Source organism: Neolamprologus multifasciatus, chromosome 23, assembly GCF_963576455.1.
Source record: "Neolamprologus multifasciatus chromosome 23, fNeoMul1.2, whole genome shotgun sequence".
In the NCBI taxonomy this organism is placed as follows: domain Eukaryota; kingdom Metazoa; phylum Chordata; class Actinopteri; order Cichliformes; family Cichlidae; genus Neolamprologus; species Neolamprologus multifasciatus.
The window spans coordinates 18,504,749-18,519,825 of record NC_140460.1 but is presented as its reverse complement, the minus strand read 5'-3'; the positions used below and the strand labels follow the sequence as shown (position 1 = coordinate 18,519,825).

At 44.0% G+C, this 15,077-nt stretch overlaps 1 protein-coding gene across 2 annotated transcripts in view; it reads right to left on the bottom strand.

The window, feature by feature from the left end:
* Window positions 1-1,909: 1,909 nt before the first annotated feature.
* LOC146491349 (macrophage mannose receptor 1-like) overlaps window positions 1,910-15,077 on the bottom strand; it is a 76,096-nt gene continuing 62,928 nt past the window's right edge. Inside the window, exons 1-4 of one of the 2 annotated variants that reach the window (XM_085152305.1) lie at window positions 5,074-5,412; window positions 3,350-3,660; window positions 2,691-2,977; window positions 1,910-2,596 (exon numbers count right to left, since the gene is read on the bottom strand). In XM_085152305.1, the coding sequence (XP_085008431.1) occupies window positions 2,408-2,596; window positions 2,691-2,977; window positions 3,350-3,626 (753 nt within the window). In that variant the 5' untranslated portion in view covers window positions 3,627-3,660; window positions 5,074-5,412 and the 3' untranslated portion in view covers window positions 1,910-2,407. Of the gene's footprint in view, window positions 2,597-2,690; window positions 2,978-3,349; window positions 3,661-5,073; window positions 5,413-15,077 lie in introns of those variants that run through there. The other variant, XM_085152306.1, reaches the window with a different exon arrangement.

Below are 15,077 nucleotides of genomic sequence, written 5' to 3'. Positions count from 1 at the left end.
TTTTAAATACACGTAGACATTGAGGGCTAGCAGGAGGGACTATGCGCTTACCTGCTGCTCTCTGGCAGGTAGCTCCATGCCCTCCTGGGTTTTAAATGCACCTTAGAACACACATACATCAACACTACAATGAGCGGGTGGAGGGAGGTTAGGAGTCTTCTCTCACCCTCGTTCTCTGCTTCCTGCTGGAGCAGGGGGGCTAGGAGGAGGAGTTGGCCGTCCGACTGGGATCCGGAATGTGGGGCCTCCCTGCTGCTGCGGAGTCGGGGCGGTCTGCTTCTCCCCACCGCAGGGAAAAGGGTAACACAACCTGGGTCTGGGTGCAGTTCCCCCCTCCAGGGGCAAGGGTACCTAGACCCGGTTCGTAGAGTACGCTTGGGGAGTGTGATTGTGTGTACAGCGTCTCTTTATGTCTGTCTCCACGTTGGTTGAGTGTGGAGTAAGTGCATATGAGAGCATGAGGGTGGGAATGGATGTTTGTATCTGTGTGTGCCTGTATGTCTGTGTCTATATGTCAGGTTGGGTATCAGATGCCACCTCTCTGAGGACAGCTCAGGCCCTCCAAGGTTTGGAGGCCTATCTCCCCCCACCACTTCCCCTGCCGGGGGCGGACTCCCTCAGACATCGGTGCGTTGGTGGTTCTTTGTGTCCGGGGGTGGGCGTCCGGGTACACACCGGCTCACTCCTTGGCGGCTGCTTATCGGGGCCTGGAGCCTGGGGCTCGCTTGGGCCACCTCGGAGGTGAGGTGCCCCCGGCCTCTCGGCCTGGGGCTCGGTCACTCAGGCACAGCTGGCTGCCGGCGGAGCTCACGGGCACGTCACTGCAGCCCCCCCTGGCTTCTGCTCCGTGGCTGCTGGGTGACCCCTCATCTGGGACTCTCCTCGGCTCTTTCTGGGACAGTGGCGCGGCTGCCCCTCTGTTGGTCTTCCTTGGTCTCTTGTGTTCTGGGGGCCTCTGGATGTCTGGAGTTTTGATCTCCTCCATACCTGCTTCATGCCCTGGAGGACGGGGCAGTGGCCCCCCACACCCTCTAGCAGATCATTACATGAGGGAACCTTTTAAGAAAACAAGCGCGTCCATGCTCACAGGTGTACACACGGGTGATCACACACACAAACTACACCCTTTTTGGCTCCTACCTCAATGCACACTGTGCTGTCGATCTTACGTGCTGCACAATAATGTTTAATATTTAGTAGTTACTGTCATATTCCCATATATCATTGTGATGTGGTTTATTGTATTACTCTCGTTTTCTTCTGCTTGTTTTCTTTTTTCTTTCTCAACAGGTGATCCAGGTGATCGATATATGTATTTATTTTTTTATTTATTTATTTTTTTTCTTCTGCTTATTCTGTTGGTTTTTGTTTTTTGCCCTTCTCCCCCGTCCCTCTTCTCAACTGTCTTTCTTTCCCTCTTTCTTTCTCCCTTTTCTTTCCCCCAGTCAAATCTGTCCCGTATTCAGCAAGTGAAAATAAAATAAAGAATAAAAGGTGAATCAAATGGACCATTACGGCAAAGCTGGGATGGTCAATTTGGTAAAGAAAAACCGTTGGGCATCTTTCTTCGCCTTTAGACAATAATTCTGATGGCAAAAGAGCCAAACGGGACAGGCAAAAAAAAAAAAAAAAAAAAAAAAAGGAGGAAAAAAAAAGGAAAGGGGGGAGAAAGGGGAGGGGAAAGGGGGGAAAAAAAAAAAGAAAAAAAGGAGAAAAAAAAAAGGGAAAAAAAGAAAAAAAAAAAAAAAAAAAAAAAAGAGTGTACTTCTCGATTTCTGTAAAACATTCTTTTCAAAAGGAATACAAGACGGCCTGTTTTAGGATGTAAAAAAAGCCTCATAGCAGTGAAAGTTACCATATGGTTCCCTCTCCATTGCTCGTAAAGACAAAAATAACTGCTTAACTGCACATTAATCTTTATTTAATATCTTTATTGACTTGAGACAACTTTTAAATTATGTATAGTCCAGTATTTACTTGACATGTCACACAACTACATTAGGAAAATAACACATATAACAAGACGTTATGATTTTTCTGGTTTACATTAATCTATCGTCATCGTATAATCTAACAGTATGAAAACATTTCCATCACTATTTCTCACCTTTTCAATGTACTGACTATATTAACTGATATCTTTGTAACATACATCATGAATAAAGGTACGATTATTCTAACTCAAAAACTTTTAACTGGTAGTGTAAAGTGTTTGTCAGGTTCCCATTCTTCTTGGAATTTCTAATTTTGGACTCACTCATAAACCTGAATGACGGTTCATTTTTGTTTAACCCTGTCTGTGGAGTCTGCTTTGGATTATTTCTCCTGTTTACTTTGACACACATGTATCTAAGTGTCATAAGATGGAAAAGTATAGATATATCAAATTTTTACTTAAGTACAGTACTTAATTCATTTTGGAACAGAGAAAGTTCCTTATCTGCTGGCAGTTTCTTATGCCGTAGGGTGAACTACCATTCTTCTCGAGGACGCCACAGAGGCCCTCGGTTGGGCATTTTGGGATATCCTGATATTGCATTTCTTCTCCACCCACCCACAGCCACTCACCAGCCAGGTTACACAGGCCTGTCCACACCTGCCAACAGTAAACAAAGAGAAACAAACAAAATTACAGTCAGTACAGTTACGAGTCTCTCACCAACACAAACGCATGCAGAAAACTGCCCAACCTCATTAGTGGTAGCCTCTTTTGCGGTCTCTCGTGCAGTGGTGTAGTCATCCGGAGTGATCAGGGAGGCCAGGTCATAGCTGTGGTTCCTGTATGAAGAGGCTGGATCTTCTGTGACCACTCCATCCAGAGACCTGCAGTGTTCCAATGCCTCCTCCCATGTTTTATTCTCCTTCACCAGAATCAGCTTTTCCTCATAACATAGGAAAGCATGTTTTTCATCACACTTCTTGCTTTCCCATTTTCCGTTGCTTTTTCTTTTCACACAGTTTTCATTCTCTTTTGGTTCTGCAAGAAGTCGAATAGACAAAAAAGACTGGGATGGATTTCAGACATGTTTTAAAGGTCTATTTTTTTTAATCTAGATTCAGTTTCAAATCATTTTACCAGTACAGTGTTTATGTGTCTAACAAACCCTCCTTGCTTAAGTCGCAGCTGAAACAGTTGGTTTGGGACATCATGAAACTCATTACAGTCAACACTGTGGTGGAAAACACTGCTCCACACTGTAAATCTGATCCTTTCTCACCAGTCAAATTGTTGAATGCTCAAAATGTCTCAAACTGATTTCAGGTCACAATGCAAATAAATTTGGTATAATTACCAGTGAGTTTGATCTTGTAACATCTAAGGAGTAAGAAACATAGTATGAAAATTTACCACCACCATGCCATTGTGTGAAGATGGCTATTTCGTCTCCTCTGGACCATTTCCATGGACTTGTTTCATCCTCCCGGGACAAACCGATCCATCCAGAGTGCTGTAGAGCTTCATTCTCTTCTGCAGTTCTCACTCGGACCAAGTCAGTGTGGTTCTTCCTGCAGAATGCCAGTGCGTCTGCCCAGGTATACTCGTAAGGGTCATTATAAAACTTGATGTCCAGCAGATGTCCACACACGGGGAAAAGAATGAGCAGGAGGGCAACGTGTTTCCTCATTGTTTTTTTCACAGGAGAAAAGTGGACAAAAAGCCTGCACAGACAGGACACAGAGCAAAAATTTTATAGTGAGGAAGAGCAGCGTCTGCTGTGTCCACATAACGCTCTACTGATGAATGTTGGGAACAATAAACTCTTCATTAAACACAACTAGAGTAAATTGCACAGATATAGGTGCTTGTGTGTTTAAAGAAATTAATAAAACATTTCAAATTTCAAGTGAAATGTCCTATTATTTAAAAAGAAAAGAACACAAAACAATAGAAAAACTAATTTAAATGAATTGTTGTAATGACATTTACAAAATAAGAGTGCGAGTGAGAGCAAACTGAATAGTGAGATAGCTTTTGTTTTTTGTTCTTCTTTGGGGGATCATACACTGTGTTCAGTGTCTGATCCCTTTGTCAAGATCCTGGGTCATTTGACCCAGCGTATTGAGTTTTAGTTTATTTTGATGTTTAAAGAGCACTAACAGTGTAGACCAGTCTAAATGGATCTTTGATGACATAAATAGCATTTTGGTTATTTCAGGTGAATTCCTCTATAAACGGCTGTTTCAAAAATGTAGATGTAATAACTCTTTAGCAATTAAGTGTCATGATCTGTCTTGGTTCCCCGTCTCATTAGTTAGACTTGTTCAGCTGTGTTCCCACCTATGGTCTATTCCTTCGTTTGCCTTGTGCTTTTAATGTCTGCCTCTTCCTCTGCTGGTTGTCGTGATCTCCCTGAATGCTGGGTTTTCTGCTAGTCTGTCTGTTTAGTTTAAAGTGTTTTCCCAGTTTTAGTTTATAATTAATAATTCCAGCAATAAAGCTGTGTTTTGAGTTTAGTTTGGATTTTGGGTCCATTCCTGCCTGCCTAACACAGCTGTTATGACACCAAGTACTTTCAGACACTACAGTGACTTTGGTCCAGTTTATACAGGAATACTTCTTTAATGAGCTGCCTTTTTAAAAAATTTTTTATCTATACTTGTTCCTATATCTATGTGACAGTGTAATTAGTCATGGTTTTCAATCACTGACATGAAAACAGGAGTTAAACCAATTCAGTTCTCTTTCAGTTGAGCTGTGTTTATTGTCAGTTTGCTCACTACATATTTTGTCAGTTATAAATTTTACTACTATTTGCTGTCAGTCAGTGTAAAACATTACGACAAAATCAAAATCAGACAAAGACATAATGTGTTAACCTAAGTCTCAGATGGTTGTTTTAGTGAAATTGCTCTAAAATGACTAAAGAAAAATTAGAGAATGAGTTGTACATGCACACATGCTAGTCTCAGGAAGTTAAACTGCTTTTAATATACAGTTTCAGCAGATTAAAACTGAAATCAGCTGATAAAGTCCACAACTTACGTGGCTATCACACTGTTTTCTCTTCATCTCTTTATAAATATAAGTCTCTGCCATTCATTCCTCAGACCTGTTTGTACAGCAGCACTTACCTTGGTAGATGTTAGAGAATCTTTGAAATTCACTCTGGTTATGATCCCCTCTATAAGACACTAGTGGTGATTCAGAGGTCTGTTCAAAACCTGCCCAACTAAATTGATGGATAGCTCTTGCGTGGCATCCCCCAAGTCATTTAAATCAGAAGCAAAGCAGCAGCATTCAAATACACTCTATTCGGGATATTTACTTAGTCCCTTCCTAAAACATTCAGGGATCATGTAGTGTAAACCACCACACCCTACTCACAGAAAGCTGTCTCAGGTGGGGATTTTTGTGTTTGAGTGATGTGCCTTAAAACCTTCTTTTTTAACTGTAGTGTAAGAACATTGTTTTAATATTTTTGTTTCTGCAATATATGCACAACATATATATATATGAGAGTGAATACAGCAGCTTCAGAGAAAGAAAAAGTTGGTAAATGTCACGGATTCAAAGATTGGGGATGGATACAAGAGGAAAAACCAAAAATAACAACACTGGTCCGGCCGGGTTGAGTCAAACGATGATTTAATGAATACACGCGTGGGAGATGGACACTGTGCGCAGACAGCATCAGATCTCAAAATGGTGGAGCATTGATCAAACTCTTATAGCCTCTAGTGGCCCCCACCTAATCATAAAAGCCTAAACATTCACATTCTTTCTCTCACACAGCGCCTAAGCTACGACCTCGGCTCCCTGTTTATCTGCTCCTGCTGAGATGGGGCAGAAAACCTCTCCAGTATGTTCTGTTCTCTTCTAATCAGACAAATAAGGCGATGACTTTCTGCGAACAGTATTTCTTATAACTCAGCAGTATAATGCATCATAAAACAATATCATTCATTCACAATAAATCAGCAGTCTAATGTAATGCAAATCAGTTTAACAAATGTAATAGTTATCACCTTCTTCTAATTCAGGAGAATAATGCAAACTAAAACTACATAATAATTCACAATCTTTAATTAGGGGTCTAACATGGCATAAAATAATATTATAATCCAATTGTATAGTGTACTTTATAGACCACCTTGCACTGAATCAAAGCATGGCGAGCACAAATTGAGGACGAGTGAATCAATTTCAAAGCAGAATCCCACTGCTGTTCTGGCAGGATTGTCTGTAGCTCTTCCTCCCATCTCAGCTTAATATGAGAAATGGATTTGGGGACCAAAGCATCTAGTATTTTATACAAGGCTGCTATCAGTCTGTTTTGATGAGGGTTCGTCTGCAGGATGATATCCAGATTTGTTTCTGGAGGCCGATTGGGAAATTGAGGGAACTGTGTTTTTACAAAATTTCTAGCCTGAAGATAATGAAAAAAGTTGGAATTAGGCAGGTCGTATTTAGACAATAGGTCAGCAAAAGATAGAAAGGTGTCCTGACTGTACAAGTCCTTAACAGTCCTAAGTCCGTTATCTTTCCAACTGCTAAAGGCCGCATCAGTGTTTGAAGGTGCAAAATTACAATTTTTTGATAAAGGCGTTAGCAAAGACGATCCAAGTAGCCCGAAGTATTTTCTGAACTGTCACCAGATAGTTACCGTTTCCTTAGCTATTGGATTATCCCCAACAAGAGTTGGAGAAAAAGGGAGTGGTGAGCTGAGTATTGATGATAATGAGTAACAGCTAGATGCAGTTTCCATTTGTACCCAGGCTGGTGCAGGGGGGTCGTTATGAACCCAATGTAAAAGTTTTTGTATGTTAGCTGCCCAATAGTAGTGTCTAAAATTGGGCAGACCAAGACCACCATCAGTTTTAGAGGACTGAAGAATAGACTTGCGAATTCTAGCTTGTTTCCCTCCCCATATGAAATGTGACAGAATCTTTTCTAACTTGTCAAAAAATGCCTTGGTAAGAAGAATCGGGACATGTTGAAAAAGATACAAGAATTTTGGGAGGACACTCATCTTTATCAGGTTAACTCTCCCTGCCACTGACAATGGCAAAGAAGTCCAACGGTCACAATCTTTCCCAACATTTTCTAGTAGGGATAGAAAATTCTCCCTCATCATTTTAGGTATAGAAGAGGAAATAAAAAAACCCAAATATCTAAATCCGGTTTCTGTCCGCTTAAAAGGCACTATTGAGTGGGGAAGAGCTCTGGCCAGGGAATTGAGGGGTTGCAACTCGCTTTTTTCATAATTGAGCTTATATCCTGACAGTGTACCATATTGGTCCAGTATGTCAAAAAGCACCGGGAGTGAGTTTAGAGGGTCAGAAATGTACAGGAGCAAGTCATCTGCATAAAGGGAGAGTTTGTGGGTCACCCCGAACCTTGTAATGCCTTTAAATCTATCCTCTGAACGCAGCCATATTGCAAGAGGCTCGATAGCAATGGCGAACAGGAGGGGTGAGAGAGGGCACCCTTGCCTAGTGCCCCTCTCAAGTGGAAAAGGCAAAGACAAGTTGTTGTTAGTACGAATACAGGTGGATGGCGAGGAATATAGTAGCTTAACCCAGAGAATAAAGTCAGCCCCTAAGCCAAACCTATCCATCACCTCATAGAGGAAGCTCCACTCGACGCAGTCGAAAGCTTTCTCCGCGTCAAGCGATACCACAACCTCTGGAATTGAGTTGCACGATGTATGGATAATATTCAAGAGGCGTCTTGAATTGTCATATGAGTGCCTGCCAGCCATAAATCCCGTCTGATCAGAGGCGATAATTTGTGGCAGAACACGTTGTAGCCTAAGTGCGAGGATTTTAGATAGTATTTTAAAATCAATATTTAAAAGAGAAATTGGTCTGTAACTGCTGCACAACAGAGGATCCTTGTCCTTTTTCAAGATTAAACAAATAGTAGCTTCGGACAAAGTCTTAGGTAATTGACATTTTGAAAAGGCTTCATTATACATATCTTTCAACAACGGTGCCATAAGATCAGAATTGGCTTTATAGTATTCTGCAGAGTAACCGTCAGGGCCCGGCGATTTACCTGTGTTTAAGGATTTAATGGCTTCTTGTACCTCTACTACAGTAATAGGTCCCCCTAATCCCTTTGTCAGATCTCTATCTATGTATATTTTGGAGAGTTTCTTCTGATAGAGGGGGAGAGCTTGAAGTGTACAGATTGGAATAGAAACTTACAAATACTTCATTAATTCCCTCTGGGTCCGATATTATGTCACCAGCAGCAGACTTGACCTTTGGGATTAGCTTGGAGGTTCCTTCGGCACGGGCTTGATAGGCCAGAAGTTTCCCTGCCTTGTCGCCGGATTCAAAAAAGCGTTGCTTAGTCTTAATTAATTGAACCACAGCTGTTGCGGTGGTGGTTAAATTGAGACTGGCTTGAACTTTCACACATTCTGTATAGAGGTTAGGATCTGGGTTTGATGCATATCTGCCATCTAAATCTTTGATCTAATTCAATAAACTGGACGTGTAAGTTAACTCTTTCTTCTTTAAATTTGACACAAAGCCTATAAGCTGGCCTCTCATGTAGGCTTTCGACGTTTCCCATAATACACCTCTTGACACTTCAGTAGAGTCGTTCAACTCAAGGAAAAGTGAGAACTGTGATCTCAAAAAATTTGTGTAGGCATCCCTTATCAACAGGCTAGAGTTAAATCTCCAATGTTTAATGGGTCGAGACGGGGTCGCTAATACCACATCAAAAGAAACTGGTGAGTGATCTGAAATGGTGATAGCATGATACTGACAATGGCTAATTTTACAGAGAAACCTAATATCGACAAGAAAAAAGTCTATACGTGTATATGTACGGTGGGGATGAGAGAAAAAAGAAAATGCCTTGGTAGTAGGATTCGCATGTCGCCATGGATCCATAATCCCCAGCTGAGTTTTGAAAAATTCTAGGGTTTTAGCAGATTTACTCAGGGAACAGTCCTTAGTTGACGATCTATCCAGCAGAGTGTCCTGAACCAAGTTAAAGTCACCTCCAATAATAAGATGATAGTTTTCCAAATTTGGAAGTGAAGAGAAAAGTTTAGCTATAAAAGAGTCGTCGTCCCAGTTCGGCCCGTACACACTAGCCAGTATCACAAGTGAGCCCTGCAAGTTTCCTGACACAAATGTGAAACGGCCATCTGGATCCGCAATAACTTTATGTTGCTCAAACAGAATATTATAACGAATAAGTATAGCTGTCCCTCTAGCCTTGGCGTTAAATTTGGAATGATATATATTGCCAATCCAGTTTCTCTTGAGTCGCCTCACTTCTTTGTTGCAGAGATGCGTCTCTTGAAGAAAAAACACATCTCCTTTAAGCTGCTGTAAATGCGCCATAACTTTGTTAACTTTGGTTGCATTCCCCACCCCTCTCACATTCCAGGAGACAATTCTAAGACCATTGATTGTGCTCGACATACCTTACTGTATTCAGACAGGTCTTTGATTTGACAAGTTGACAGTGGCCAGGGGAAGACTGGTGTCTGTATTTGAGGTAATAGACTGTGAACAGAACAGGGGAAAAAAAACAGAAAGAAAGAAAAAAAACAAAAAAAAACACAACAACAACAACAAAAAAAAAAAAACATAAAACAAGGCAATACATACATGCAGATCGAACAACATAAATTGGACCTGGAAACCCCTGAAAACAAAACTTGCAAGTGTCCATTGCACAGCAGGGTGTAAACATTCCCCTGCGAAGACTTCACCATCACAACTCTTATCAAGTGGCTTCCCTGTGGCGGCAAGGTCTCACTATGAAAATATACCTTTTCAATATTCTGCTAGAAAAAATTGAGGAACTAGGATGTATCTTACTATACAAAAACGGACAGAAGAAAAGCACAAAAAAGGCAGGCTGAGGTATTGTTGTCCTCCATTTGTACATGGCAGGAATCAAACTGTAGGAGAGGCAATAATAATGAAAGAATGTGTGTTTATATAAAGTAAAACAGTATATACATATATGTGTACATAGCGGACTAGCATGCCAACGGTGGCATTAGAACAAAGTATAAACAGGGGTATCGTAAAGGAAAATGAGAGAAAAACAGAGAAAAAACAATGAGGTTAGAATTACTCAAACCATGCTGTCCTCTAGGTACCAAACATCAAACTAAAATGTCATGAGCCCTTCTACGGAAGTGGCAGGATCCAACCATGACCCTCAGATCAGATTTCCAGAACGTTAGAACTCAGGGGACGGTGTGAGGCGATGTAGCTCCGAGCGTCGCCTGGTGACGCCAGTCGCTTCCGGTTCCCTTCGTCAGTCATAACGAACAGTTTGGCCGGGTAGCGAAGCTGAGGCTTGAGTCCAAGATCATACAACTCCTTCATAACTCCGCGGTAAGCGGACCGTTGTTCCAGCACCTCAGGGCAATAGTCCTCGACAATATGGACAGGGGTGTCCTTATATTTCAGTTTACCCCACATTTCCCGAGCTTTGTGCACAACGAGCTCACGTGTCTGGTAGCTATGGAAACAGACAACAACCGCTCGAGGTTTCGCGTTGGGGCCTGGTCTTGCCACCAACGCCCGGTGGGCTCGATCCAACTCCGGGGCCCATTTCAAAACGTCCACTCCAAATATGTCCACAAGCACCTGAGAAAAGAACACAGTTGGCCTGGGCCATTCAATATTTTCAGGGACCCCCAAGAGGCGAATATTGTTGCGGTGGCTCCTGCTTTCAACGTCGATTAGCCTAGCTCTCAGCTTATCGTTATCCTCCGCCACCACCGCTAACTTAGCCACCACGTCCTGGAGCTCCGCGTTTGTAGTTGTGGCCGTGGTTTCCAAAGCCGTAATCCGTTGGTCATGGCTGTTGAGAGTCATTTGGATCCTGTCCAGCTTGTTTTCAAGTCGCTGAACGGATGTCTTGAATTCTGCCGAAAGCGAGGCTTTGTGCTCATCCAGCGTGGTCTTTAGCATAGCCATGATAGCCTCATTAGCCGCACCGAGCTCATCTCTTTTTTGCTCCTGGTTCCTGCTGTTTCTACTGGTCATCTTGGCAGATTATGACACCAGACAAACAATGCCACTAATACAAGTCCACACTTTGTAGCGGGTAGTGAGAAATTATCAAGTAGTTGCAATAAAAGTAGGAGCCCTGCGAAGAGCGACTATTCCGACATGCCGTCAACCGGAAGCCCCTCACTGTACTTTTATTACAAGTATTATACTGTAAAAGCAACAGGCTGCATCCTGCTTCAGCTCCTGTGCAGAGCTGAATATTAAATATGTGCAAACAACAGCATGTTTTCAGTCTCTTGCCACATCTGTAAAGACAGTAACTTTTTTTTTAAACGCTTGTACTTCAGTAACTCCTCGTTAATCAGGAACTATGGACTAAAGTACTGTAGTGTACTTGAATACTGAAAAAAATGTAAGAGAAGAACTTCAGATCCTGAGTGTGTGAGGACAGAAGAATCTGAAGCTTTATTTCAATTTTGAGGGATAAAATTTATATTTGAGTTTGTGATGATTCTGTTCTCTTTATAATTACAGGAGCTGCCCTCAGATTCAGACCTCAGCCCCATCGAGTGACAGCAGACAGATCATCCAACATGTTCACATGTTAACTGCAAAATGAACTGATGAAAACAGTAAAAAGGTTAAAGTACCACATGTGCTGTAGTGAAACCTGCATCTATTTTATTGATAAAGTTAAAGACAAAAAAACAAAAGGATTAATCACCCATGTAGCTTTGTCACTATATATCAGCATTAACAGGATCTCAGTTTGGTGTTTCAGAAAGCTGCTGATCTCAGATCTGCACAGCTTCCGTTTTAAACACTCGATGTACTCAGCTGCATGAAGAGCATGTTTGAGTTTCTCTAACACAATTAAATAAAACCAGATGAAGGTCAAAGGTCGTCACTTGTATGTTGAACTGCAAACTTGTGATCTGGAATTCTTTCACAGTTTTTTGCAGATAATGTGTTATTTACCATAAAGTGATGCAGAGTTATTCATACCAGAGTAACCAGAGAGGATTATATATTTTTAAATATATAACTTTCTACAGGACTTAATATAATATCTTTATGTAAAAGTCCAGAGCCTCTGGGGAGTATCCGAGTATTTGTAACATTACACAAACCAAAGGTCTTCATCACAGTGTTCATGAAATGCTGGGTTTATCCATCTCCTGGGGTGAGATGTCAGTGTTCCTGGTGTTTCTTAAATGATGCCTCTTTCAGTGGGTCAACAGAACTTCTGGCACAGGACAGCTGTTATGAAAGAAAGTGAAGAAGTTTCTCCAAACCTTTGGACCCAGAAACTCCGCTTGGTCCTGATGGTGTCACGGAAAAGAGGGACCCAGGCGTGGTTCTTCTTCACAGAAACACAGTGCGTTTATTTACAGTGAAACAGACAGGCAAGTCCAACAATTCACTCAAAAGTGCAATTTTCCAATCGTGCTCGTCCCTTGCTCCCAGTGCGTTCCGTGTTGTAACTCCCTTAGTGTGTGTGCTGCCCAACTCGCCTCTCCGCTCGCCCCTCCTGGAGGAAGAAGGAAAATCCACCGCCACACGCTTGCCGAATAACAAGCTCACATTGCTCGCACGGACTATACCAGTTCGGAGTAATAATCCCACGTCGACTGTCGCCGCGAGTCCAGGTTAAATACCTCTTTCTAGCCGGGAGGAATGATTACCAACGGCTGGTCAGGTAATCAGCTGCAGGTGGCCGGCAACAGCAAAGAGGGACTCCCAATGACGACAGTCAAAGGGTCAAAGGGCTGGTCCGGACGGGCCTAATCAGAGAAACATGGAAGCCGTTATGTACCTTCATGCCTTGTTCCGCTCGGCCGTTCTCAGGAGTGCTGCGCGCGTGGCCCGCCAGACCCAACGACAGCGCCTAAGGTGGTGCTGGACCAAGGGAACCGCCAGCTCTCCCTCAGAGATGGAGAGGAGGGGGGGTTGATACCCCAGCGATGCCTTGAAGGGTGAGAGTCCAGTTGCTGATGAAGTGCTTGCGTTGTGGGCATACTCCACCCAAGCCAACTGGTCGCTCCAGGTCGCTTGGTTCGATGATGCGACGCAACGCAACATGGCCTCCAGCTCTTGATTGGCCCTTTCGGTCTGACCATTAGTTTGGGGGTGGAACCCGGAGGACAAACTGACCTGAGCTCCCAATTCGGCGCAGAACTCCTTCCAAACCTGCGAGGTGAACTGAGGGCCACGGTCGGAAACGATGTCCTGGGGTATGCTGTGGAGCCGAAACACATGCTGCGTCAGTAACTGGGCCGTCTCCAGGGCAGAAGGTAGCTTGGGCAGAGCAATGAAGTGGGCGGCCTTGGTTAGAATGGAGGTGTTACCTGAAGAGGGAGGCAAGTCCAGGGCGATGTGCGACCACGGGCATTTTGGAGTGGGTAACGGTCGCAGGAGGCCAGAAGCAGGTGAGTTGGAGGTTTTGTTCCGTGCGCACACCGGGCAGGCGCAACATAGTTCTGGACATCGAGAATAAGAGAGGGCTACCAAAACAAACATTGTAGAAAGGAGACAGTGCGATTTTTACCTGGATGGCACGAAAACTTGGCGGTATGTGCCCAGTGAATGACCTGACTACGCGCCGTGGCCGGAACATACAGTTTCCCCATCGGGCCCGTGCCGGGGTCGGGCTCCCGTCGCTGGGCGTCCCTGACAACCTTTTCAATCTCCCATGTTAGTGCACCCACAATGCAGGTGGGGGGCAGGATGGGTTTGTCCTTCTCGTCCTCATCGGTCTCCGGTGCGAACTGGCGCGACAACGCGTCAGGCTTAATATTCCTAGAACCGGGCCTGTAAGTAATGGAGAAGTGAAAACGAGTAAAAAATAAGGCCCACCTGGCTTGTCGGGCATTGAGGCGCTTGGCTGCCTGGAGATACGCCAGATTTTTATGGTCTGTCCACACCACGAAAGGCTGCTCAGTGCCCTCCAGCCAATGTCGCCATTCCTCGAGGGCCAACTTGATGGCGAGCAACTCCCGGTCGCCCACATCGTAATTTCTCTCGGCCTGAGACAACCTGCGGGAGAAGAATGCACAGGGATGTAGCTTGCCGTCGATCCGTTGGGAGAGAACCGCTCCCACACCCGAATCGGACGCATCCACCTCCACGATGAAAGGCCGGCCGAGGTCCGCCTGGACGAGGACTGGAGCTGAGGAAAACAGGTGCTTGAGCCGATCAAACGCCTGCTGGGCTGCGGAGGACCGCTGGAAAGGCAACTTAGGAGAACTTAGGTTGGTTAGAGGAAGGGCTACCTTGCTGAAATCCCTGATAAAGCGGTGGTAGAAATTGGCGAAACCCAGGAACCTCTGCATCTCCTTGCGGGTCTTGGGAACAGGCCATTCCACTACGGCTTTGACTTTGGCCAGGTCAGCTCGCAAACGCCCCTGTTCCACAATGAAATCCAGAAAAGAAACAGTTTGCACATGGAACTCACATTTTTCCGCTTTCACAAAAAGGCGATTCTCCAATAGGCGCCGTAGAACCAGACATACATGGTTGATGTGCTCAGTCTGCGACCTGGAAAAAATCAGAATGTCATCCAGATACACGAAGACAAAATGGTTAATAAAGTCCCTGAGCACATCATTAATCAGGGCCTGGAAGACTGCAGGGGCGTTAGTAAGACCGAAAGACATCACTAAGTATTCGAAGTGCCCCAGGTGGGTGTTGAAAGCCGTCTTCCACTCGTCACCCTTGCGGATGCGAACCAGATGATAGGCGTTCCGAAGATCTAGTTTGGTGAACACGACCGCCCCCTGTAGTAGTTCGAATGCTGAGGCCAGCAGGGGTAGTGGATATTTATTCTTAACTGTGATCTTGTTCAGCCCTCGAAAGTCAATGCAGGGACGCAGGCTCTTATCTTTCTTTTCTACAAAAAAGAATCTTGCTGCTAAAGGTGAAGTAGATGGGCGAATAATACCTGCGGCCAGAGACTCCGTTATGTAGCGTTCCATGGTCTCGCATTCCGGTTTAGACAGACTGTAGAGCCGACTTGTTGTTGGCAGGGGAGCGCCTGGGAGTAGGTCGATTCCACAGTCGTAAGGCCGATGTGGAGGCACAGACAACGCCTTACTTTTGCTGAATACAATCAATCAATCAATCAATCAATCAAT